This window comes from Melozone crissalis, unplaced genomic scaffold (genome assembly GCF_028551555.1).
Source record: "Melozone crissalis strain CALT ecotype California unplaced genomic scaffold, PUWL_Pcris_2 ptg000042l_1, whole genome shotgun sequence".
NCBI classification, from domain to species: domain Eukaryota; kingdom Metazoa; phylum Chordata; class Aves; order Passeriformes; family Passerellidae; genus Melozone; species Melozone crissalis.
The window spans coordinates 29,289,097-29,316,161 of NW_026535820.1; the positions used below are offsets into that span (position 1 = coordinate 29,289,097).

The following is a 27,065-nucleotide window of genomic DNA, read 5'->3' on the forward strand; positions in this document are numbered from 1 at the left end:
GCAAGGAAATGCCATCCTGTGCATGGTGCTTTGTATGTCAGACAGTGCTGAGACTGCTAACAGGCTATTATCCTTTTGTACTGTAATTTATGGAAATGGAGCCCAAGGAGTGCTGAGAGCATGGGAGTCATGGTGCCATAAGGTTGTTTCTGAAAGGTTGGGCGAAAGATGGGCGGTGATCTGTGTATATGCAAATAACAAGACCAAAGCCTGAGCTGCAGAGAACACACACACACACACACACACACACACACACACACACACACACAAGTTCATGCCTTGTATTCAGGACACGCAGTTTCCATCTTTTCCTCCTGCTCCTCTGTCTCTTTATTTGCAACTCCTGCACCCTCCTTCCCCCAGAGCTCCCCCCCACTGCTTGATGCAGCTGTTTAGTCCTGACAGGTCTGACCAGTCATTTTTGCTAACCTCTGATAGCATCTAGGTCAGCGTGATCCCAAACTGGCTTGCTTTTGTTCTCAGTTAACAAGAAATACAATGCTATTAGCTTAGGCTGGGATTCCACAAAGCTCTTAAACTCCACGTGCTTCACTCCAAGAATGCAAGCAATTCCACTCTTCTCCTTCAGCAGGGCACTTCTGTGCCTGCTCAAAGTTGGGCACATGTGAGACATGCTTGGGCTGAATCAGGCCCTCACTGAGGAGAAATAGTGTCACTTTACATTTTGTTTAGTTGGCCCATTTTTCCAGCATGTGTAATGTGCCAGCTCACTACTCCATCTCAGATGGCATACATGCAATAATGTACTTGAAAGCAAGGCGCAGGAAGTGGGAGAGATTGAGAAATCTGTGCAACTATTTCCAATAGCTATACAATAATAAATGTTCATCAGATTTTGTTAAATCTCTGAATGTAACACAGGAATTCAAACAGGGGAATTGTTTTTTGCCTCATGACTTTCTATTTGGAGCTATAAATATTACTTTACAATTCATTTTTATCTCCACAGTTCTCCACAATCACAGGTAGCCCTCTGCCTCCCACTGAAGAATTGGACTGCAGGAACAGAGAGGGCTGGACTAGAGGTGGCACACGGTGCATTGGGCACCTGTCTGGGGAAACCAAGGTGCTGGCTCTGAGATCTTGGAGTATTTTTGCTCCCTGCTGCCTTCTGTATCCATTTGGTCAGTGGTGACCAAAGGGAAATGCTTTTCTCAGAAAGGTCTGCCTCAGGAAAGTAGGGACAGTAAAGTTGCAGGGATGGTTTGGTCCATTTTCATACTTGTACTTCAAACTGGTCATGCAGCATGTGGGAAAGGGCAGGGAAGCATCAAGTTTTCAAAGACTCTAGGTATTTCTTTAGGATATACAACTGAAAGCCTTTATAAAGTACTTTCATAATTATACAGAACTATGGCCTGTGGTTAAAGAAATCCCATGGATATTACCAGCCCTAACTGGTCTGGGGTGAGGCGGGAGTTTTGTGGGGAAGATGACAGAGAGCTTCTGCTGAGGAGGGTGCAGGTGAGCCAGCAGACAGGAGTTCCCCCCTCCCCATGCTCTGCTTGGCCACACCACCTCCCTGGAGTAAACATCCTGCTGAGGACACCTTCTTGCAGTTTTCTCAGCAAAGTGCAAATCCAAGGTCCTGGCAGTGATTGTTAAGGATGGGAAGGGAGGGTGCTTAGAGGATGGAGCCAGGCTCTCCTCAGTGGTGCTGAGCAATAGGACAGAAGGCAATGGGCAGAACCACAATGTTGTTAGGGTTGAAAGGGACCTCTAGACCAAGATCATCTAGACCAACCTTTCTGCCAAGGCAGGATCACCTGGAGCAGGTTACACAGAAATGTGTGCAGGTGTGTTTGGAATGTCTCCAGAGAGGGAGACTCCACAACCTCTCTGCCACCCTCAAGATAAAGAAATTCTTCCTCATCTTGAGGTGAAGCTTCTTGTGTTTTACTTTATGGCCGCTGCTCCTCATCCAGTCACTGGCCACCTGAAAGGAGTCTGGCACTATCTTCTTGGCATGTGCCTTGGAGATATTTACGTGCATTAATGAGATCCCCTCTTCAGTCTTCTCTTCAACAGACTAAAGAGCTACAGCTCCCACAGTCTCTCCTCATGAGAGAGATGCTCCAGACCCTAAATCCTCTTTGTGGCCCTCCTCTGGACCCTCTCCAGAAGCTCCTTGTCTTTTTTGTCGTGAGGATCCTAGACCTGGACACACCACTTCAGATGTGGCTGCACCAGGGCCCAGTAGAGGGTGAGGATCACCTCCCTTGACCTGCTGGCCAAATTCTTTGCAATGTATTTCAGGATCCCACACAAGGAAACCCCAGCCACAAGGATGCATTGCCAGCTCATGTCAGCTTGTCACCCACCAGGACTGCCATGTCTTTATTTACGTGCAGGTGACTACACACGTAGGTTGCCCAGAGAGGGTGTGGAATCTCCCTCACTGGAGATAGCCAAGAATCATCTGGACTTGTTCCTGTACAATATAGTCTAGGGGACCCTCCTTGAGCAGGGAGGTTGGACCTACTGTGGTCCCATCCAACCTTACCCATTCTGTAATTCTGTGATAATTCTGGTTAAATTCCAGTCCTGGTAATTGCATTTTACCTGAAGGAATTCCTGCTGCTGATTCACCTGTGAAAGCCACAGTGGTCCTAGGCAGAGCCACCCAGGGTTGTCACAACAGGCTGGGTAACTGGCTTTGGGATGGGGCTCTTTCTTGCTGAATTGCAGGGATTCTTCCTGGTGTGTTTTGTGTGTGATTTAGACATTTACTAGGTCAGGGAGACTGAGAGAAACTGAACAGACTGTTTAGTTGTTGGCATGGTCACAGGAGAGAGAAGAAACTTGTGCTCCATTTTCTGAGTCACTTGAGTCTCTGGAGCACATCTAGGACCCAGAGCCTTCTCTGGAGAGTGAATAATACCTTCTCTGTCAAATATAGGTACTAAGAGTGCTTAGATCATTATCTCTTTGCTCCTGTAGGTGTCCAGATGTAAAGTTTTAGGTACTTTGAGGCAGTAGGAACAGGGTGGGAAATTGTGAATCAAATTCTGTGCGAACAGGACTCTCAGGCTGCAGAGCAGTGCCTTACTCTTTGTGCAAGAGATCCTAGAAAATAAGGTACTGCACAAAAAAGCACTGCAGCTAGCAAAAAATAAAGGATTTCAGGTGTAGAGATTATGATGGCCAGTCAAAAACAGGGTGTCTGAGTTCTCTTGCTATGTTTAATTCAAAAAGGGGTATCCCTATTAAAAAAAATCCTTATATTTTTGTGGTTAGGACCCTCCTAAAATATGTGCATTTGAATTACCTTGGAATAATGAATTTAAGTTTATTCCCTGCTTGCATCTCAGGCAGGTGTTCAGAACACTTCATTTTCAGGGTTACCAGACTAGGTCCTCCCTGGTACAAGGGAGGGATACCTTGCACATGAATGTCAGCATGGCTTAAAGGCAGACCAGGCACGTAACACCATTGCAGTACCTGATGGTAGGGGTGTGTCTTGCACAAAAGGACACATACATGGAAAACCTGTGGCCTGGAGAACCTTACCATTGCTGGAACACATGCAGACCTGGTGCCCCCTTGATACTTTGCTGGTGAGCAGAGGTTTGGAGAGGTCAGAATTGGTGATTTTTCATAACATATCCACGGCATGCTTGAGTAAATAGTGCAAGGAGTCTTCCATTATGTGAACTCATAGAAAGGCTTTTCTTTGCAGCTCCTTTGGAGCAGATCAAAACCCTTTGCTTTCTAAAATAAACTGTTCCTAGTGTCTTTTGTAAAGCTGGCAAAAGAATAAGAGCAACCTCAGTCCACATTTTCTTCTAACTTTCCTAAACAGACATTAAATAAAACACCCTTTACTAAACATCAGGTAGAATTTTTCCTTTGATGACTCTATGCTCCCAAAAGAGAGCTCAAATCCAGGAAACATGAGGAAAGATTCAGCAACTTGAAGGGTGCAGATTTCATTGTTATTGTTTACCAGTGAAAGAACAACAATGCATAAGAAAACATGTATACTAAATAACGCTAATTGCATTATAAAGAGCACCAGGCATCCTATAAAAACTTGTGCCTAAACGTGTCTGTAACAATTTGTCAGCAAATGATCTTCATGCAAAAGAGCCAAAGCAATTACCTGGGGGCTGGCTAAGCTCTGCACTCCTTTCACATGCTGTGTAGTAAAACAGACCACCATCCAAAAAAAAAAAATCCTGTATATCTCAAAATGCTAGGTCAGTGGTTCAGAGTCTTTTCTGTGTTAATTTGCCATATTTTAGAAAGCATGTTACACATTATTCATTATTTTACCCTCTCTTCTTTCACTGCCCTGCTATGGTTTGGCTACATGTGCCTAAGAGTAAATCCCCTGAAGAAGAACTTCCATTCTCTAGAACTGAATCAACAAATAAGTTTTACCTGAAAGTGGACATATTATTCTCCAGGTTAAGGCTGATTTTTACTTATTTGTATTTTCAAGCTTCTTTGACCAACAGGTAAGTAAAAACCTAACTGTGACAATGGAATAACATTGACTTACCCCACCTGCTTCAGTTTAGTTTTTATGATTTTAAGTTATTGCTTTCATTTAATCTAACCTTAACACCACCATCTGATTTTGAAGATATCAAGAGAAGAGTAAATGGCAGGTATACGAGTATAGAAGAGTATAATGGCAGGCATTTTCCCTCTTAAGAGATGTTGTAATTTTATACACTAGGATAACACCTGTGGATCAAGCCGCTCTGAGTTTTGGGTAACTGCAGACTGGGAGTACTGTGAAGATGTGACTACAAATTTGCTTATACTTCTTTCCAAGAAAATGTCTGTAAGTTATAGTCGCTGCCTTGTGTTTTTATAGGCTGGAACTGTGTTATTCATGGGATGTGGAGTACAACGTTGATTTTGTGTTTTGACTCTTCAATACTTCTGTAAATGCAGAAAGAGGAGAAAGCAATTTGGCTCCTGCTTTTCACAGATGGGAAGATATGGTCTTTGATCTTAATGCTAGAACTAGTAATCAAATGTTGGTTTCCTGGCTTTTAATGTGTGAATGAGTTGAAAGATGCTCTTGACTAGGCTAACAAGCCATGTGCAGTGGGTGAATGATGCTTTGTGTAGCTCATTCTTGACACATTTATGATATAAAACAAATGTATGAAGGTCTTTTGATCCGTGAGCTAAGGCTGCCTATGGTGACAGAGACAAGGCAGGAGTATTTGGAGGTTTTGTGAAGTATCCACATGCACTGTTGTCTCCCTGCCTCTACCCTCATTTTGCTTAACTTTCTCTTTGTTATGTACAGTGCTTTCTGCTGGAATAATGTTAATAGTCACTCCATGTGAGCTTCACTATTACACCTCCCCTGAGTGGAAATAGGGGGTGTGAAATCTTTTTAGACCTATGGTGTCTACATTTGGGCTTGGGAAAGGACAGGGCAGCTCTTATGTCCATGCAGCTGCACAAAACCTGCTTATTTCCTCTTTATCAAGGAACAGCACCAAGTGCTCAAAGAAATTCAGCAGCTGTATTTTGCTTGGAATTATATGTGAAGGAGGATCCTCCTTCTTGTCATTTTATTTATCATTAACAGCCATTTTAATTTCTTCCCAGCGGCAATTATACTGATATCACCACATCTAAATCAGAAATGACACTGTAGTGGTTATATTATGTTGACTGGGCATCACCTAATTTTTAAGTGGCATTCTTGCCCCATCATTGTGATTGTATCCCTTTCTAATAAGTAATATAAGAAAAGATCTACATAATGGGAAAACATACATATTAATATATTCCATGACAAACATGTTAACTTTACATATTAATCATGGTAAATAGAAGTCATGTTTTACATTTTTCCTCTTCAGCACACTATTCTCTTGACAGCTTGCTTTCCCTCTGGTTCTATTCTTTTCTGGTGTACATTCCACTGCCTCTGGTCACCCTGTTAGTTGCAGAAGGAGAAGGCAGGTCTAAAAGGAAAAAAGGGAAAATAATGTTACTGGATAACATAATATTGCTGCTCTCCTCACTGCATTCAGGTCTGCATGAAGGGACTCAAATATGTGCAATAAACATATGTGTGTGATAATGAGATTGTTGGTGGAAAGCCATCTTGAAAAGACAAGGAGCAATTAAGCTTGCTTACTTATATAAGTTAGAATGACAAGATGCCACTGCTGGTCCCGCTCATCCATATAATAGGGTTCTCCTTCCCTGCTTAGCTGTACTGGGAGAAGCATTTCCTGTCAAACCTCTACCATGACTCCACCATAAACCAATCTGCCTTTCTCCCTTTCATACGCCATTCATTCTCACACTTGCATCACTGTCCTGATTTGAACTGAGTGCCTGCTAGCAAGCACTTATATTAGAATAATTTAAGAATTCAATGCAAAGCCTTCATATAACTGAGTATTTATTTGTATTGGTGTACTCTCTCATCCAATTTTAATTGAATACTTAAAGATGTCACTGGGGAGATGTGCAGGTTGTTCACAAATGCTTAATAATGCGATGTGTGGAGTCAACAAATAATGCACCTTTCTTTTGCTATCTTGAAGATTTAGATAGGATATCTTGGATGCTATTGACAAGGAGAGAAGTGTGGAACAATAGGAACATATGATAGTGTTAGATAACAATAGCTATCCTTATGCATCTTGAATTGAATGATGAAGCCATCAATTAGAGAAATAGCCCTCTGAGTATATATCATCAACAAGATGAATACCAGTACATTGCATTTCTGAATGGAGATCTCAGTGATCTGTAATTCAGAAAGGTAGTGAATAGTATACACAGTCAAACTAATTCTATTACTTTGAAAATCAGAAATCTTTTGCCCATGTTTTTTGGTTTTGTGGTTTAGGGTTTTTTTAGCTACAAAACTCTTTCAGACACTGGAGGTATTTGTATTTTATATTAATAACTTAAACAGTGCCTTCTCAGTTAGTATTAAGATACCATTCTTCTTCACAGTAAGAATATTTAGTGGACACTTTCAGGGCTTAAAAGAGTATGAGGAGCAGTTCTTTCTAGTTGCTTGTCTGGTTTCTTAATTAATTCTTACACACAGGCATGGGGATCCATTCACACCCTGTGAACTCTGTTAGAGTCCCTCTCCATAACAAGGAGCAGACCTGGCATACACTCTATGCCATAGCCTCCATTTTCAACCTAAATTCTCTCATGTTCTCTTTGGAATATTTGATGGTTTCTATCCCTTCTGCAACTCCCAGATTTGGGTGGGGTTTTTTTGTTTTGCTTTGGTTTGGGGTTTTTTGTTGTTGTTGTTGTTTTATTTAGTTTTGTTTTGTTGTTGGGGTTTGGTTTTTTTTTTTTAATAATCATTAATACTGTTAATGGCAGAAAGGCAACAGAAAGAGTCAAAGAGACTGAAGCTGCATTATAATAAGTAAGGAATTCCCAGCTTTTACAGTTTCTGGTTATCAGTTTAATTTCTTTTACTTACATTTCAGATTGAGTAAATATTCCATGGGCAAAATTTTTTCTTGGATCTTTACCTATGTACCAAAATGTACAGCAGAACAGCATTAGACAGTGAAAATGGCTCTGTAAGAGAATAAAGAAAAAATATGAGATAAGACTGTCATTAACAGAGTGTTTGACTAAGTATAAAATACAGTTAAAGAAATGAAAATACATTTTCATGACCATTATCTGTATTATTATTATTTTTGGTCGAGGGTTTTTTTAATATGGACTCCTTTGTGCGAAATCAGTTTTATGATCTAAATGTTTAGGTCCTCTTCATGTTTGTTTGCTTGTATGCAGAAGGTCATTATATTAAAAAATGGATCCTACCAGGCATGCCAGCGATTGTTGCAGTGAAGAATTTCTAGAGCCTTAGGGGATAAAAAAACAGTCACTACCTTTCCCAGAAGCATCTGAAAGGGCTAATGAAGTTTGGTGTATCTCAAATGTATTGACAATATATGGCCTGATGAGAGTAAGAAAAAGCTCAGGTCTTTCAGGATAACAGCAGGTAAAAGAAATTGCTGTAGCTTTCCCCCTTCTAAACCTAATCAAATGAAACCACCTACAGGCCAATATGCTTCTTGAGTGCACTTTGCCCTGGAAATAGTGTTGTATTATCACCCAAAACATAAATAATGCAATAAAAGAAAATGGTTGATGTATTCTTAATGAGCTATTGTTAAGGCACCCTTCACTCTTATCTCTTTTCATAGCCTGATGCAAAGAGCAGCATCCAGTAGTGGAGTGCATTTTGAGTGCTGCTAGGAAAGTATAAATGAGAAAACAGGTTTAATTACACTGCTTACTGCATCTAGAGGTCCATGTGGTTTGACCGGCTGTGTTAGGACACCCTGTAATTTGGAGGAATTCTCTGTGTACTGGCACCATAAATGTACTGCTATCAAAAGGATGGTTAATAATCTAAAGTTGGCCGTTAACATTGCTGGAGCTGGTGTCTATAATTTCAGTGAGTGACCTGAATGACTCTGCAATGAAAGACTGAAATGTCACTCTCCTCCTTTACTTTGTTTGCCTTGAGCAAAGACTGCTCCAGATTGTGTACATCCACCGAGGTCCAAATGATGAAAGGGCAGTGTGTAAGTGTAGATTCAAGGCTCAGCTAAATCTCCCTGCTCTGGCAGAACAGTAGGGGAACATGAGGAAGAGGGCATGGGTGAAAAATAGGATGATCTCCTCTGGAGCAGCTTCCACTGGCTATCTTTTCCCATCTCTGAGCAAGTAAGAGTGAGCCTGGCTATAGGGACCTGGCTTTCCCTTCCTCTCTTAGCTGCCAGCCACGAGTAAATCAGACCTGATGCCTGTGGCTAAAGGCAAAGCAAATGGTTTCCATTACCCAGGTATTTATTTTGCACCTGCTGCTGTGACATCTGTGTAATAACAGTTACATATGACAAAAGGTAGTCTGACCTCACTTCGAGTATTTCATTGCTTTTTTTCATTGTGCTGAGTGAGCAAGCAAGCAGAGGACTCATAGTCTTAATGGGAGGTAGAATTGTAGAATCATTTAGGATAGAAAAGACCTTTAAGATCATCAAAGTGCCACAGACCATCCAGCTGAGACACCTGTGGAGTGGCAAGTGCAAAGACCTTTGCTGTCAGGAATCTTAAACCCTTGTTTCCGATGTGCCTCATTGGTACAGCTCAGATGCAGTAAAGGAGTAAAATACTATCAGTAAATTTCAGAAAGTTCAGTATTTGCATTTCATTTGGAAACCTATGACATTTTGGCATATTTTCACTGGAAGGCCAGAGCAAGGCTGATTGAAGATCAGTGTCGGCATTAAAATATACAAGGTATGGAGAGCTGGTGCGCTTCAGAGTAAAGCCAGCCTGCCAGGCACAGAACCAGGGCAACCCTGGGACAGAGAATAGGACTGTTAGGGTTGGTGGTTTTTTTTAAATACAGCATTGAACAAAGAGATTAAGTCACCCACAAGACTCTGAAACAGTATCTTAGAGTGATATAGGCTCTTAGAGCAAATCTGCTTGTCTTCAGAGCTTGGTTCATATTGCCTGGTGTACAAGTGTCAGGACTGGGGGGTGTTCAACCTTTCCATTTACAGTGTGGCAGACAGGAAAGCACTGGAACAGCACCATTCTCTGTATTCTCTCTGGTATAGTACAGCTGGTTTTCAAGGACCAAGAAACTTTTCCATCATTTGGAAAAGCTTGGGTGTCAGTTGTACTCTGGCAAAATTATGATGAGAAGTGTCAAAAAAATCTAAGTGTGAGTGACCATTCCCCTCCAGGCAACTTGAAGGCACTATCAATATTTTGTTTACTGCTGCCATTTATATATGACTGGTAAAGTTCTGACTATTTCTGGAAGCAAAGAAATAATTGCTTTCACCTTCCCACCTTACATTGTGTGTAATTAGTGGAAAATGTGACATAATGCGAGGAAGATGGAAGAAAATAATCTAGAAAGTAAGGACACTGGCATTAGTGCTCACTGCAGTATATTTGTAAAGCACTTCTATTAGATTTAGGACTGTATCTGATTTACATGGTGGGGAAAAAGCCTGAACTCATCTCAGGTGAAGCACAGACTTTGGCTTTCCTCCACTCACCACTATCAACATCCTTTTTTTGCCCCTGCTAGATACTACCCTCATCTCTACAGCATCTTTTATCCACAGCACACTACTCATCTTACAGGGTTCTACTTCATACCATGTGTCCCAATGCTGAAATGTTTTGTATTGCTACAATTTCAAGTTTGTGGAAAAGGACGAATATTTGGCCCTTTCCTCTTTGCACCATGATGTGCATTTTGTGACTGCCGAACATCGCAGCTTTCACAAATAAGAAAGGAAGAAATGCCAAAGAATTTGCTTCATCACATTAACAGAATAAGAGACACTGCAAATTAAATCACACAGGTGGAAAAGCACCTTGGTGGGTCGTTTTGTTTTTTTTTTTTTCTTGTGTAGCTAGAAAAGATCTCACATGTTGTAAAGAAAAATTGTCTGTTTCTGTGGAAAATGTAAAATGTATATATTTGCCATAAATTCACTTAAATTTTGTTGCAGAGCATATAGGGAAAGCTCTGTGCTTTCTTAGGTTTACATATATTACAAGACAATTTGACCTGCCCCTGCTGAAAAGGGAGAGAAAAACCTGAAACTTCCAGCAGCCTCCCTCTCTATTTTTTGCACCCTTTATTTTTTGTTCGGAGTAGGGAGGGAAGCAGAGAGAAAGAGGGAGAAGGGATGGAAAACAGAGCTATCAAGTAAGTCAAGACTGCAGCTTACAGGAGTGAGGGGAAAAGCTGGTTTTTTGAACTAGAATGGACAATAATCTGTCCTTCACAGTCCAATTCATTTAGAGAACACCCGGGAACTGGAGGGTTGTCTTTTTAGCACTTTCTCCAGAGCAAGCTTTGCTTTGCCACTGCCCATCATCTGAGAGCTCAGAGCTCGCAAAGCTGCTGCCATTGCCACCACAGCTCTTACAGCATCATTGACTGAAAACACTGAATTTCTGCATTGACTGAACTGAATTTCTCAAGACTTTGGGAGTTATCTGGAGGCCCTGGGAAATTTCACTACAACTTGAGGTTAGGCAGGTCTGTGCATTAAAACTGTTTTTTCCAGCAGCATGAACACACACACACACACAGAAACAAGAGCCAGGTTCTCCTCAGAGACTGTTTTTACACTGTTTCAAGAGCGTTATTCTTGCTCCTCATTTACATTCCCAGGAGAGGAAACTGACTCAATCTCTCTCTTATTTGTAGGCACTTGTGATAGCAGGTTGAGGTTTCGCAGCTCAGTAAGAAGTCAAATGATCCAGTAACTGACTTTGCACCTTGATTACTGAGGATACAGGAAAAATAATGTATTTAATCCACTTTCAACTGGCTACTCTTGCCACACCCTATGCGTACCTTATGTTGCTTGTATGCAGGGGTTATTTTGGAAGTAACACAAACCAAGGAGAACCCCTCATTAGGGCTTCAATGAGGGATTACACACTGCTGTCAAGGGGCAAATAAGCTAGGCATTTTCAGCATTATTCTTGTTTAATGTTATGAAATGGCCTTCAAAACTCTGGATGCAAATAAAACTTCCCAATAGGCTGCCAGGAACAGTCATGCCAATAATGCCATGCCAATGTGAATGAAGTTGGAGTGTTTTTCTTTGCAGCAATCAGACATGGCACACAATGCATTTCTGTGGAGTTCTCTTTCTTGAGTGGTTGAAATCACTTGGCTGGCAGCCTCATGCCTCCCAGCTCACCTGAGGCATGCTGTAATCACCCAGAACCGTGCTGCATGTCATGTCTTACTGCTTCCAGAAAATATACAAATTTCCTTTCCTTCTATCCCTTTGTGAATGAGTCCCTTAGGGGTATGGTTTTAAGACAGTGCATAAGAAGCCTTTGCACAGATCCTCGTAATGCATAATGAGATTTGTGTGCCTGCCTACTTTCTCTGAAAATGAACCCTAGAACAGCAGAAGTGACTTGGTCTGGCACTTGCTTGGTCCTTTTGACCTCACTCTTGTGACAGAAGATAAAGATTTCCCTCTCCTTCTCTTACAGAAAGCCTGGAGGGTAGGTTTTTATGATGTGCTGTCTGGTCTTGCAGTAAACAGAGACATTTCTTGAGGTTTTTAGAGTCATCAGCTCCAGTTCTGAAGAAAGATACAGTTGTTCAATACTTCGTGGGATAAACTTGTCTTAAGAGTACAGGTGCAATGAGTCTGCATATCCTATGACAGAAGGCTTGAATGCAGAGTTTTTGTGTCAAAATGACATCAGAAAACACTCTTAGTCCCAGAGAGGTAACTGCTTATGACAAGTAGAAAAGTCTCACCTGCAGAATAGGTGCCAAGAGCTCATGCTCTTTCCAAGCCTTTTTTTGTTATTACTGGACCCTGCAGTATTCAGTGAAGTGGCTCAGTGAAAATTCTCCTACAAAGCTTCTTGCACACAGCCCATTTTTAATGCTTTTTGTAAGACCTACAAAAAAAGAGAGAAAGAACATGCTATCAAGCACCACCAAAACCTCTGGGCTGTTATGGATTGTGGGAAGGTTTCTTGCAGTCTGCCAGGATCCATGCTGAATGCCTGGAGAGCTGAAAACTGCTCTTGTCCTGTGATAAGGGCTTTACATGAAGCAGGCTCTGCTGGAGGCACAACAACTTGTGTAGAACCAGCATTGCCAAAATGCCCCTTATACACAGCATCAACTGTAGTGACATAAAAAATTTTCCTGCCCGATAACCTAAGTAAAGAATGTGAGTTTAATGGGGAAATATACATTGAAAAGTATAACTGAGATCAAGACATTGTGTGCCTAGAACCAGCAGGCTGTACCTCACAGTTTCTCGAGTTTAGCCTTGGGCCTGGTCTAGATGTACTTCTGCACTAGTAAAACACAGCAAGTGCAGTAAGTGTTTACCCCCTTTGAGGTTACCATTTCATCTGGTCTAATAAGATCCAGCTTTTATTTATGTGTGTAGCTGTGCCTGTGAGAGGCAGGAAGAACACACCAGCTGGGGAGGAAAAAGGAAAAAGAAAAAAAAATATTCCCGGGTACCTACCCAAGGAGTTAATGCATTGGGGCATATGTGAAGGAGTTAAAACACTATGCAGGTACAGATCCTATGGCAATTACAAATGTTATTGAAATAAAAACCAGAAACAGGAAGCCAAAAAACAGGTCCCTAAGGCAGGCATCTGTCTTAAATGATATCATTTGTCAAGTTTCCAGCATTTTGTGGTTGTGAACACAAAAAGAAGTTCTGTGTTACACTAAGGACATTACATACTCATTAGTCGGAATGTTCCTGAAGTACATAATACAGGATTTTCATTTAATAAGAAGCAGCTACTTGCAACTGCGTTGCACATAAAATAAATTCTGGGCACGCTAATTGCCATTCAAGGATCTTCTACCTAATTTTTGACAGGTTTTTCTTCCCCTCCCCCCTTAGACTACACTGCATAGATTGTAAGCAGATTCTATTACTAAAGTTTTAAAATTTTTGGAGAATATTTTCTTATTTCTGAAATCTGAATTTCTTCAGTCATGAATTATGAAGGTTTTAATGCAGATATTAAAGAACAAAAGAAAAAAACCACCAAGTTATCTACAGGAATATTGTAGCAAGAAGTGGTGTAGTAAGAAGGCAAAAATACATACACATATATATACATATACATATACATATACATATACATAAACATATACATATACACATACACATACACATACACATACATATACATATACATGCGTGTCTCTTGGTACAATAACTGCCCCAGTCATCCCCCCTTCTTGAAGAACAAACCTAGCTTTAATTAATTGGTTTAGTTCCTCTATCTGAACACTATTAGTGCATTAGTTTTAACTAATATATAAGCTTCCCCCTCGCTGCCCTGCCAATGACCTTAAGCTTCACATGGTAGGAAAGCCACTTGCTGTAGAATAGAAAAGTAATTTATCCACCATGATTGTTCAGCCCTGGCCCCTCTGTAAAACAGCAACTGACAATTGTGCTGTGTTATGGATGGTACGTTTGTGGTGTGTACAATAGTGTGCAGAGCATCAAACTCACTTCCCTGAACACTGCCAGAAGCATTTGAAAAGTGATCGTAGAGAGAAGCGACCACTTGCTGAGCGATGTTCCTCCATTTCCAAATTTTTTTTCCAAGTAACTCCCCCCTTTTTTTTTCTGAAAAGAAAGATCAGTGTTGTTTCTCAGCTTAAGAGTAGTATGTAGTTTTCCATTCATAAAAGTATGTCATAATAATAACAATGAAAAAAAGAGGTTACATTACTTTTATTTTACCTGGGATTTCCCTGCTTCTTTCCACATTTCAGCATTTAGCATATTCCCTCAAAACATAATAAATTTCTATTCTGTAGCTTAAGGGATCCATCAGTTAAAATGTTAGTCTTTCATCTTTATTACCCTCCCATTAAAATGAAAGAAACCGGGACACACTTCAGTTTAGAAGAAGCAATTTAGTTGGTAATGTCCTTACTACTCAAGTCTTTACAAAGAGAGAAAGTGCATTATTGCTGATATTTCACACATCTATCTGCATAAGAAGCAACTAAAGCTTTCAGACACATATGATATTAAATTTAATAATATTCTTTGATTAGATTATTTTATTACAACATTTTTCCATTACTAGTCATTTCCCGTACACATTTACATTCATAAAACCTGGAGGTTTTTCTTTGTTTGTATGTGTTTATATGTATTCATAAAGCAAGGAAAAGATTTTCTGGTCTGCTATAGCTGTTAGATTCGAAAAGAACAGATTAATAACTAGCCACCACGTAGGACTAGGTTTTCTTGTACACTGCACCAGTAACCCTTTGCTATAATGAGGACACAAAGAGGCTCACATCAGGCTGCTCCTCTTCTTCATAACTCAAAAGCGTCACAGTGGCAATAGCCTCTAGTGCTATTTGTCTTTAGTGCAGTTGTGACACTTCGGCATGATCCATAATTTGGCAGCTATTTACCGTGACATTTCCCTTCAGTGCAGCCATAACATTCAGTGAAGCCATTATTTGGTTCCATTTACCATATAAATTGTATTGTCGTGCATGCATGCTAGCAGCTACATTAGGTACCTGAAAATGAGTAAATCTTGTAAAATAGATACTAACAGCTATTCAGCAGAGAAATTTCTTTACTCCTCAGACAGAAGTAGGAATATATACAATATCTGCAAACACTACTGCAAACTTTTCCTTGAGAGATTGCAATTATCTGTATTTACATGACACAGCAGTTATTCATATCCACTTACTAAATATATACTCTATGTGCATATACATTGCACACATTTGCACGCATACAAACATACAGCAAACTACTGCTTGGTAGAAACCCAACTTGATTCAAAAAGGTATTAGGAGAATCCAGCATAGCAATTAAGTAGGAAGCATATCTGTAAAATGTGCTGAGGGTTGCAAGCCAGGAGAGAGCGAGTGAGTACGTGTGTGTCCGTGTGCGCGTGCGTATGCACACATGTGACAGACTCAGGAAAAAAGCCAGCTCTTCATCTAGTTCTTTGTTGTTTTTCCATGGAAGCATATGTGTGTAGGGAAGGGAAATTCGGTTATTAGCCTCAGCAAACAATGCCAGATTCCTCTGTAGCAAATTCATTTAGAAAGGTAAAATTAGGATGTAGTGCTAGCAACCACATCTCAATGAGCTGCTATTATTAATAGTATTATTATTTAAATCCCTGCTCTCTACATATAGTATACTTAGTACTTCCAAGGCAAATGTATTATTATTTTTAATCATTTAAGTCCCCACTGTGCACACAGCTTTTAATACACCTTTTTTGCAAGCATATTAAGTGTATTGTTATTAATCCCTTGCTGTGACTCTACAGTATTTCTTTTCCTTGTATGTTCAATGTCCTATCATCATTTAAACCTCTCAGTGTGTGCATGCCATATACATTTTCCGAGGCATCTAATATTTAAACATTATTTAAATCCATCATAGCTTACTTATTCAAAGGCAGCCATGCTCCCACAACTTTAAGTTTGCAGAATGTACTTTTAAATAAAGAGAAGTTGGGTTTTTTTCCCCCTGCTGCAAGACAAAATTTATTACGAAACTCATCAAAAAGGCCTTATCTGCATGTTTAAGAAATACTCTTCACCCTCTCCGCATTGATAATGCTCTCTTACAGCAATTTGAAGCATAGAAGTTGTATCTTTAAAAACAAAAATTACTTCTTCGTTCCATATTCATTCATGGAAGAGTTATCATGTTGACCCTGAGCTACCCCTTCAGCTTAACATAAACGTTTGATGAAAAAGACAAGCCCAATGACCATAGCCTAACCTAAACACCAGAAGGGCTACGAAATTTGTACACTGGCTATCCAAGTTATGCATACAACAAATGTAATCCTTTTATTAATGCTGTGATCAGTATGAAAGTGCTAAACAACAATCTGAAGCCAAAATTAAAATGAACAACATGTCATATCTGAATATATATATGTGTGAACCCTCCAAAGGTCCCTCTCCTCTCCTATTTTGATCAGTGAAGAAGCCTGGGGCAGTTGCATTAGGCAATGTTATATATGAAGTAACATATTAAAAAGAAAGTAGAATGTATGTCCAAACAGAATCCAGTTACAGGAGGAATTTTCTATGACAAAAACATATGGAATTCACTGCCTCAGAAACACCAAATCTATTGAACTGACAGTGATCAACACATCTGAAAGTTGGGCCACTTGGATGGCTTTGGCCTTTGACTGCAGGAATTTGATTTGAAAAAATTGTTACTCATGCAACTCTTCTGTACATATCACAGATGTAACCAATTTTTTTTTTTTTTTTTTTTAATTTTGCCACAGTACATCCCAAACAATCTTGTTTTCTTAAGATGCATTTAATGACCAAGGACTTCTTCACTTTATCCCTGAGCAAGGAAAGACAACACATATGCCTAGGAATAAAATGCTGAGAACTTTGAATGCTCTGTACGGTACTTGAGTGTTGGTATCCTTCTAGCATTCAGCTGGAAGGCCAATATACCTTCCTAATAATGCAAAACTCAAACACAACACAATGTTTTTATTATCAGAGATGAAACAGGAAATATGTTTCTAATAGCAGATCTCACTTAAAACAAAAATGATGGTGGCTTGATGCTCACCTTGAGTAAGAGAGAAAAATGGTCACAAAGGCTCAATCCATTCCACCTTTACCCAAAATCACCAAAGGGAGACTAAACTTAGTAGTCAGGCATGGTCCAAGAGAGAGACAATTCTCCATTGTACACAATTCTTTATGATGCTAATGACATATGTACTAAAAATTTACATAAAGAACGCACTAAATCAAAATTAATAATATTTTTCTGTCTGCATTAATGAATAAAATCTCTGTTTTCCTGTGTTACAATCAAAAATGGTGTGTACAGCCAGTCCTGAATAATGCCCTAAAATTAAGTTTACCCTGGATTTTTTCCTTCAAGCCCTAGCCATTATCAGTCTATCATTATATTTATTATGAGGCATATGATCTTAGGAAATTTCCATCTCTTCAACTGGATACAAATGAATGTAATTTCAAAAGATGTGGCAAAATTGGCCTTTATGATCTTAAAAGTTTGCTATGGAAAAAAAGATGTAGAGCAAGCAGTTTCAAGTATTTTATTGTTCTGGAAAATATTATGCTTCTAGCTGGAATTCCCACTGTATGTACCATTAATAATATTCACTAGGTGAAGAAGAATTTTTGAAACTTTACAAAACCCTTTAACTGAATCCGTTGGAAAATCTATGGCTGAGCATCAGTATTGTGACTACAGACCTAAAATGGTCCTGCTGCTTGTAAGAGGGCTTCTGCAGAAGCACTATTTGGTAAAAGTAGAAGTCCCTTCCCATTTGAAGAATGATCAGTCAAATAACTCTAAAAAACAGAATATCTGAAAAAGAGCTAGTCACCAAGAAAACATATAATTATGAATAAATGCCACAAATATTTAAATAGCTTTAAAAACTTTATTTAATCTTCAAAAAATATACAGGGCATGAACACACATGAACATGGCTCAAAATCCCATTCCAATAATCTTTAAATGCTGACTAAAGGGGAGACTGGACAATAAACGGTGGAAAATGAAAAGGCAACAAAATGAAAAGGCAACAAAATGAGACTACATTGCAACTTGTAGTTAAAGATTTAAAAGAAAATTGCGCAGTTGTTTATAGTTATGAAAGACAGGATTTAAAAAAAAAGTCAAGTTGCTTAATATTACTGACATGTCAGAATTGGAGGATAAATTTCCCTGTGTAACCAGTCAAGGAATATTACTATGATCCATGGTGCAACTGAATTATGATTATCATGTTTGTGACAGAAAATCAAGAGCATTTTTTTCTCAGAAACTTCAAAAGATTAATAGAGCAACCCAAAGATACAATTCTTTACTTATTCTTGTTCTAACAATTTTATTTTTAAATCGGGGAATCAAAATTGCTGAAAGATTTTTTTTTTCTGAGCTGAACTACAGATGAAGTCTTATCAAATCAGGCTGACAGACTAAATCTGCCTCTGCATCAAGACTTATTCTGTCAAGAACAATGTTCTTGTCTCATGCTAACCTAAGTGACAATATCAAACACAGGCCCATTATGTCCCTGCTACAGCCACTGGTTTAAACACTTTTAAGAAAATAAAAACAAACAAACAAAAAAAACCCAGCAAACCCATCCCTTTTTATTAACACTTTAATGGTTTTTTTTAATATAATATCCATTACTAAGCTTAAAAAAAGAAATTGTTTCTAGTAAATCTGAGGCATAAAGTGCCCATTTTCTCTCTTCTGATTTATATCATTGTTCTGTTTTTACAGCTTACTGTTGACAGAGTGAGGTAATTCAACTACAATTTTTCCAATGTTTTTTCCCATGTACATGTAATCTACAGCACGGAATACAGATTCCAAGCCAGTGAACTTGCCCTCGGGAGACATGTCTCCAAAGTCCACCTCACAAACCAGGTCTCCTCTTTCATACATCTTGAGCAAATGCTGCAGAGCCATTTTGTAGTCAGAAAGGTAATGGTTCAAGAAGAAACCCCGGATGCTAGCAGACTTCTTCAATAGTTTTGCTGGCAATAACTCTGCTTTAACGGGCTGGAGGCCAGTGGGGTTTTGGTAGCCAGCGATAAACCCAATAACTATCAGGCGCCCTTTGATAGCCAAGGCATTGAGAGCCAAGTCAAACATCTTTCCTCCAACAGATTCATACACCACATCCACACCTTCGGGGTAGTCCTTCCTAAGCACAGATTCGACATTTTCAGTTTTATAGTTGATGGTACGGTCACAGCCAATGGATTTCAGAAAGCCACCCTTTTCATCACTGGAGCAGGTTCCAATTACATGGCATTTTGCCTTCTTTGCAAGCTGCACAGCGAACTGGCCCGTTCCTCCAGCTGCTGCTGTCACCAGAACCTTCTGGCCTTCAGACAGGTCTCCCAGCTCTTTCAAACTGAGGTATGCAGTTGCGCCACTTACCATTAAAGTGAGGAACTCGGGTTTCACTGAGGGTAGAGGGACTGCTTGTCTGGCTGGCACAACTGTGTACTCAGCAAAGGAACCTGCTTTCACATAGGCCACAGCCTGGCCCACCGAGTAATCTGCACTAGCACTGAGTCCTAACGCTACCACTTCACCGACACCTTCAAAGCCTATATCAAAGGGGGGTTTAACTGAGGCGTCATATCGACCAGCTGAGTAGTTTATATCAGATGCATTGATGCCGACAAATCTAGAAGAAAACAAAAATGTTTTAAGAGATTTACTCCTTACCAAGATTTCATTGTATGAGAAACCTTATATTCAAATTTGTGGGATAAGTACAGGATTTGTTCTAATTATCTGTATATTTTAATAACAAGCAGATTCCAAAGATTACTTTCATCAGACTTACATAGTTTCCATTCTGTTATTCTAGAATTACAGACAAATTTTCTAAACCAAAAGAAACAACAAGAAGCTGTAAAAAGTAAAACCAAACCCAAAACAAAACAAAACAAAATCCCTCATATTTTCCTTAGGTCCACTTGACGAAGCTGAAAATAAATCTGTAAAAGATTAAAGCGTGAAAATTAACTGACCACTTCATACAAGATTTCAAAACACAGAAGAATGAAACATGCAGAGCAGTAAATATGTGGATTCTGGCAACAAATTTATATTTTTGAATATAATAATACTGTTAATGACTAATGATCATATTAACTATCGATGTCATTTGCAAGGTCATGTTACTGTAGGCAAGTACTTTTTAATTGATGGAGTCACTGCAGCAAATTTGCCTTTTGATGTAGCTAATGTCAATGTTAAAATATTTTTCTTTATATAAATTACTTGCAACACATCAAAACAACCTTGCAGAGAAGGAGTAAAATTGTAAAACTGAATATCAAGTCCTACTGACCTCTAACAGGTGAAAATGGACGGCTTTTTTTTTTTTTTTAGAGAAAGATAAAGATATTCTCACAACTCGATTCTCGATTAAGCGCTAGGAGATAATTCCTAAGAAAAAGTTATGATCTAGCTCAAATACAAAGATCTTTTTTTAAAGTAACTATGTACACAGGCAAGAGAAGAGAGACTGGGGAAGGTTCTGCTAACTGGAAAATGTAAAAAAGAAACACATGAAACGGCACATGCCAGGACTGTTACTATGTGTGGATGTGACAGCCTAAAAGGTGTACTTGACACCTTGCAAAAGCTGCAGAAGTAGGCAAACAGTGCACTTTTCATTGTTGCAGTTAGCAACAAGCTCAGCTCGTATATGTGTGTAGTTTTAAATTGCTTGCACACAGAGCGGGGAGAACTAAAACCGCTTTGCTCCTTTTGATATTCTTCATTCTTTACAGCATGGGGAGCTTCAAACTTTCACCAACGTTATGTATAAAAAGACACGTAAGCGTAAACATATCTATGCATAAAATAGGCAAAAGTGACTGTAGCTCTCCGTAATCCTGCCTTTAACTCGCCGCTCTGCCGCAACAAAAAATGCCTACGTCTTGTCCGCAGACACAAATAATCTTCTATTATCCCGCTCTGCGGTGACTCCCGTACAGGAGTGCTAAAAGATGTATAAAAATTGGTAACGGAGTTGCAGCTTCCCGCGTCCCTCGGGCGCCAGGCGAGACGTGCCGGCGCTGCACCAGCCTCCTCCCGCTCTCACACCCCAACTTCTGTGGAGGGCAGCGGAGGGTGGGAGCCCGGAGAGAGCTGCGCTCGCCCCCTCACCGGCCCCACGGCTTCGCCCAGCCAGGCTCTCGGTGGCTGCCAGGCCAGCCCGGGGCGCCCGCTGGGCTCAGCCCGCAGCCGCAAGGGAGGTCCGGGCTCCCCGCTGGGCTCAGCTCGCTGCTCCCGCTCCCGGCGCGCGTCTGCCCGGGCAGGACGCGGAGCAGCCGCGCCCGCGGCTGGGGCAGCGCACCCCGACACGGGCAGGCAGCGCAGCGACAGCAGAACAAGCCCCCCTGGTTTTAAGACCTTCCCCTTCTCGGCGCTGCACGCTGGCGGCCGGAGCACAAAGGCAGGTAGCACAACCAAACACTCCGAGGACAAAAACTTTGCGTGCGGGGAAGGGCAAGTCGTGCGGGGGGCCGGGCGCCTGCCGAGCAGGGCTCCCGCACACGCACCGCTGCTTTTGTTCCGCAGCCGGAGAGGATGCGAACCCTTCCCCGCCCGGGCGGCAGGGAACTTGTGCGTGCGGCTGCGGGGAGCGCAACTCGGCGCTGCCCGGGCGCTCACGCCGCGCCGGGCAGGGGATGCGGACTCTCCGCGGGGCCGGCCGCCACCTGCCCCCGCACACTCACCCGTGCGCGCACACACAGAGACACACACACACACACACACACACATACACAGACACGCGTGTTCGCACACCCGCGTCTCTGCGGGGCGGCCGTGCCACGGGAAATGATGCTCCCTGGGCTTCTGGGTTCATCATATTAATCAGCGCAGCCTGCTGTCTAGCCCTCCCCCCCTATTTTTTTTTAAACCTCCTTTTTATTGTGTGCAAACTCAGAACTCCTGGCCGCGTTGTAAGGGCTTCTTCCCCCTCCGCCCCCCCCCCCCCTTTTTTTTTTTTTAACAAGATTGTTTAGTCTTAGATTCCTTGCACATTAAAACAATCATACGCACCGTCTGGACTAAAACATAGTGTCTAATTTGCCTTGTCATTCCAGCTGACAGAAGTGAGGTGGTAGGATGTGCGTGCAGTTTCACAGATTATTTTGCTTTTAAAAGTAGGAAAAAGTACGAATTACAAGTTGAAGATCAGTTTACTAACTTCCGAGACCGACTAAAGTAGAGAGCATGGAAGAAACAATTACTTAGGGTGCTAGTGGGTTTTAAGACACCTTCCAGGTATTTTGTGTTGCCTTCATTCACTTTCTTACTTTAAATCTGTGCTTTAATTTAGAAGTTACTAGTTGAGCTTTGCCCCTTTCATTTCAAGATGCAAACCTGAGGCAGGGTGTGAAAAAAGCCTGAGATTGGCTTTTCTCGAAATAATTATGCACATTGAGTCACCCGTTTTATTTATACTCAACAGTGTTGAAACCCCTCGTACTGTTTATTATAGAAAACAGGAGGACACTGCCGGGGGGAAGAAATGCTGTTTTGTGTACCACAACAAAGAGTGAGACACCGAAAACCAGCATCACAGCCTTAAACACAGACAAAACAAAGTCATCCAAACCAGCACTACGCAAGAAAAACATTATTTAGACCAAACACCCAGCAGGAATAGCCCTCCACTTTTCCCACTGGGACCCATCCCTTTAGTCCCTTGGTTCAAAAAAAGAAACTTTCTCAACCCCTCTTACTCCCTTTTCTAAAAACTTTGTTCCCATCTTGCAGCCCAAAAGTAAATTCTTACAGTTACTTTGGCAATGAAATGTGTCACTTCATCAATAAAATCTCAAAAATCCTCCAACAACTTTAAGAAGGACCAAACCTCCACAGCCTTGGGCCCTTCTCCTGCAATGAAATGGAAAACCCTTGCTTCCACACCCGCCCCTCTCTTCCCCCCCAGAAAACAGGACAAACAGACATACAAAACTTAAATGGCTTCACTAAGGATTTATCACCGTTTCCCCTCCCCTTTCTCTACTACACAAAGTAAAAAAAAATAGCATAAATTCATTTCTAATTCTGAAAGATTTTTGGGTAAAAGATGGGTTATTTTTTTCTGTATAAAAGTAGAAATAAGAGTTGCTGGCGTAGCTCTCTAAAGCAGAAGAAAGTTTCCCCTAACTGCATCTTATTTTAAAATATCTATCCACACACAGATTTTAATTTCCTATTCCCATAAATCCCAAACCAGATTTTATTGTGGTGAATGACGATTGTTTTGCATGAAAAGCTCAAAGCAATTAATACTATTCATGGGCGTGACTGGGACTAAAATGAACAAATCTGAAAATGCCCTCTTGGAACCCAAGTCTTTCATTGTTTTGTTTTTAATTGTATGCTTCTACCTATTAGAAAATGTATAGTTGTATTTGAACTTGGTTGCTTGTTTTTTTAAAAAACTAAATAGTCAGGGACTCATCCCTTCAGGATGGGATAGTCCTTCCCCAGAGTGACAGAGAGAAGGGAAAACATTCAGAACTTGCTTCTTGCTGCAGCTTGTACACAGTCAATGTTTTACAGTAATGTAATTCTGTGTCTTCTATGATATTCTTCAGAAAGGAACAGTAAAGACAGAAGAAATGCCACAAGTAATACAAAATGTATGAACTCTACATCTAGACTTCATCACTCACCTCTTCCTCCCCTTCATCCCCACACAGGCATGTGTACCAGTAGAGGAACATGTGTGTGACAGGCTGATGTGTTAAAGCCCAGCAATTGCCTGCCTGAATCTGTGGACCAGCTCCTGCCTTTAGCGTGGTACGAGCCCTTTTACCATGAAGTGTGCATGTCCCACGAGCACCCAGGAGCCCACCCAGCAAAAGGAGAGATGGGAAGAGTTACATTGGAAGCTGTTAAATTTTAAAAATTTACAGGAGGGCAGGCGGGGGAGTTGGATGAGAAAGACTCCAAGTGCATGTGTGGGAGGGAGGGGAGTTGAGAAACAAGGATGTCGCTCAGCCTTGCATCACCCAAGTAGAGTACTTGCTACTTGTATCTTTCGACCTCTTCCACAGAAAGGAATTTAACTCCAGCCGGATGGCTGCTGCACGCCATTACTGTTTCAGTCATTAGCGGATGCAGCAACACAGTGTCTTACACTTCTGAGGTTTGGAGGGAATTTGGGCCTCAGAAATCCCAGTGGGAGATGTCAGCATCGAATTAAAGCGTCGCATCAGCTTTCTCGTCAGCTCCTGGAAGAACTCCTGCTCTTTCTCCTTATCACTTCTTTGCCCTGTATTTGTGTGTTGCATATGGACACATACATGTCATACATACATGTCACACATACGCACACAGTCACACACTGCCCTAGCAGACCTCGCAGCATTGCTCTCAAGACAACTTAGTGCTGCTTAATACATTTAAACTCCCATAGCGAACATGGCAAACTATTTGTTACTACGATTCCCTTGCTTGACAAGAACCTGAGAGCGCTGCTCTCTCCCGTGCCAGCCAAGCAGTCTGCTCCAAAGTTCCCGGAGTTTCGGCTTCCCCTCGTGAGCAGAGAAACCCCTGAACTTCAATAGACTTAGTTTAACGCAAGGAAGGACGGCGTCTAGGAAGGAGGCACCGAGAACAAACAGGTTTTATGGAGACAGCTGTGGGGGGAGGCACGTTTGGTCCTCGGAGTCTTCATTTCACGGCGAGCTGGTCACCGCGTCGGACGTGGGATTTACGGTGCATTATGCTAAGCAAAATGTCACCTCCTCACACTTCGCCCGACCCGGCTCCTCTCTAAAAGCCACCAACAACAGCGGGCCCGCGTACTGCGAGGGAGGCCGCGGGCCGCCCTGCCCCCTCCGCTCGGCGCGCAGGGCTGGGGGTGGTGCCGGGGCTGCCCGGGCGGCGGGCCCGGCCGCGGCCTCCCCGGTGAGTCACGGCTGCGCGGGGGCGAGGCCTGAGAGCGCCGTGAGGGGCAGCGGGGCCGCGCCGAGAGACAGCGGCCGGGCCAGGCCCGCCCGCGCAGCCGGGGCGCTGCGCGGGTGCGCCGGGGACACACTCATGCCCCGGGCACGACGTGCGTGTAACGAGCTCGGGCAGGCCCCAGGGAGGGGCCCTGCGAGCGCTTCCTCCGTCTCACTCCCTCCTTGCTCCTTGGCACTGCCCGAACATAACACTCGCCTCTTCCCCCCTCCCCCGCCCCCCCTTTGGCACAGGGGCCCTGGGGTGTTCTCTCTTCCTTCGGGCCGGCGCACGCCGGGAGCAGCGCGCACAGACAGACACACACAGCCCCGCCACAGGAGGAGGAAGTGTCACCCCCACACACGTGGATAAGGGTGACAGAGCTGTAGCACCAAGCCGTTCAAAACAACAACAATAAAATGAAATTAACAGTCGCCAGATGGCGGCTGGTACAACTTTGGAGCCGGTCTCCGAAGTGAGGAGAGAGCAGGCCACAAGGCGCCAGGAGTCGGCGGGGGTGCGGGGCCGGGGTGCGGGGCCGGGGCGCGGGGGGGCGGGCGGGGGCTCACCTGTTCCTGACCAGGAGGTCTCCGTCTCCCGGGAGTGGCACGGGCGAGTCCTGCTGCAGGGTGACCGCTTCCCTGAAGTTTTGGCTCAGCTTCGTCACCACCAGCTTCTTCATGGAGCTGGGGATGGACGAGCCCTGGAAATCCAGAAACTGACGGGAGTAGGACATGTCCAGGATGGGCCGCGACCAGCTGCCGCCGAAGGACCAGGCAGGAGCTGCGGCGGCGCAGGACGGCTGCTGCCGCCACCACCACCACCACCGCGCTGCCCGGGAGCTCAGCGAAGCGCCGCTTTTCGCGCTAAAACTCATGCCCTGCCTCGGCTCTCCTCTCCCGCCCCGCTCGGCAGAGCTCCGAATGGGATTCTCCAGGCAGCTCGCAGGACGCGCCGGCAGGAGAAACTCCCCGCTCGCAGCTATGTGTGTACGTAAACAGAGCCCCCGAGCAGCAGGCTCTCCCTCCCCTCCCAGCCGGCCCCTCCGCCGCACGGAGACGCCGCCGGAGGAGCAGCGGCAAGATGGTCCCCCTGCAGCAGCCGCTCGTCTTCTGCCGCCGCGGGCACTACCGAGTGGCGAGGCCGGCCCGCTCCCGCGGTCGTCCGTCCCGCCAGCCCCTGCCTGCCTGCTCTGCCTTGCCAGCCAGGCAGGTGTGCGGCGGGCCGGAGTATCTCCTAAAGGAGATGGTGGTGGTGGTGGCTTTTAATTTGCACCCTGCCTCTAACTAAGGGGTTTAAAAACAGGCGAGGGGGAGGGGGGTGGTAGACAGACGGACAGAGAGAAACGCCTCGGATTAGCCCCCCCACCCCGTTCTTTAGTTTACAAAAAGAGGGTATCCCCCTACCAAAAAAAAAAAAAAAAAAAAAAAAAAAGAAAAAGAAAAAAAAAGGGGGAATTAAAAAAAAAAAAAAGTAGGAAGAAAGCACGGTAAATTATCGGCCAGGAAAGGTTAGAGAAGTGGGGAGAAGTTGCAGCTAATCTCCGAATGTTGTTATTAGCCGCCGCCGAGGAGCCGCTGCCCGCGGGCAGACGCTCCGCCCCTTCCGTGCGAAACGTTTCACTTCCTCGCAAGGTGCTACGAATCAACCCCGAGACGGCGGCGGCGGCTCCGCGCCTGCCGCGGGAGGGGATTTAAACGGGCGAAGCTCTTCCCGCCGTCGCCGTCCTGCCGGGAGGGGAAGGGTAACAGGCTGCTGTCAGTTTGCTTGGGTCGCAGGGGTTTCCCCCGATCCCTGATACTGCCAGAAAATCTCGCCCTCCCTTCCCCTCCTTGCTTCTTTCTTTCTTCTTAAAAAAAAAAAAGAAAAAAGAAGGAAAAAAATTAGTCATCTCTCTCTGTAGGTTACGTTTGGGTGAGGGAACCTGGGCAGGGAATCAACTGGGTGAAGGGACCGAAGTTAATGTTGTGATAGAGC

The 27,065-nt window shown here is 42.8% G+C and overlaps 1 protein-coding gene across 3 annotated transcripts; it reads right to left on the reverse strand.

The window, feature by feature from the left end:
• Window positions 1-4,276: 4,276 nt before the first annotated feature.
• On the reverse strand, window positions 4,277-26,826 carry PTGR3 (prostaglandin reductase 3). 3 transcript variants are annotated; one of them, XR_008483614.1, is made up of 3 exons: window positions 25,658-25,747; window positions 7,463-7,563; window positions 4,277-5,960 (listed from the first exon to the last, which is right to left on the reverse strand). XR_008483614.1 is itself a non-coding variant. In XM_054284739.1 (2 exons), the coding sequence occupies exons 1-2, from the start codon at window positions 25,963-25,965 to the stop codon at window positions 18,867-18,869; spliced, it is 1,233 nt and encodes a 410-aa protein (XP_054140714.1). In that variant the 5' UTR covers window positions 25,966-26,826; the 3' UTR covers window positions 17,999-18,866. The 3 variants fall into 3 exon arrangements, 1 of the variants encoding a protein (XP_054140714.1); XR_008483615.1 differs by lacking the exon at window positions 25,658-25,747 and adding an exon at window positions 12,329-12,428; XM_054284739.1 differs by lacking the exons at window positions 4,277-5,960; window positions 7,463-7,563 and adding an exon at window positions 17,999-19,791 and having other exon boundaries at window positions 25,658-26,826.
• Window positions 26,827-27,065: the final 239 nt, after the last annotated feature.

Bases quoted from the DNA above. Each gene is read 5' to 3' on its own strand.
- PTGR3 (XM_054284739.1), bottom strand. From the start codon at position 25,965: ATGAGTTTTAGCGCGAAAAGCGGCGCTTCGCTGAGCTCCCGGGCAGCG. The intron at 19,792-25,657 runs GTGAGCCCCCGC...GTTTTCTTCTAG, and splicing joins GACCTCCTGGTCAGGAACAG to ATTTGTCGGCATCAATGCAT.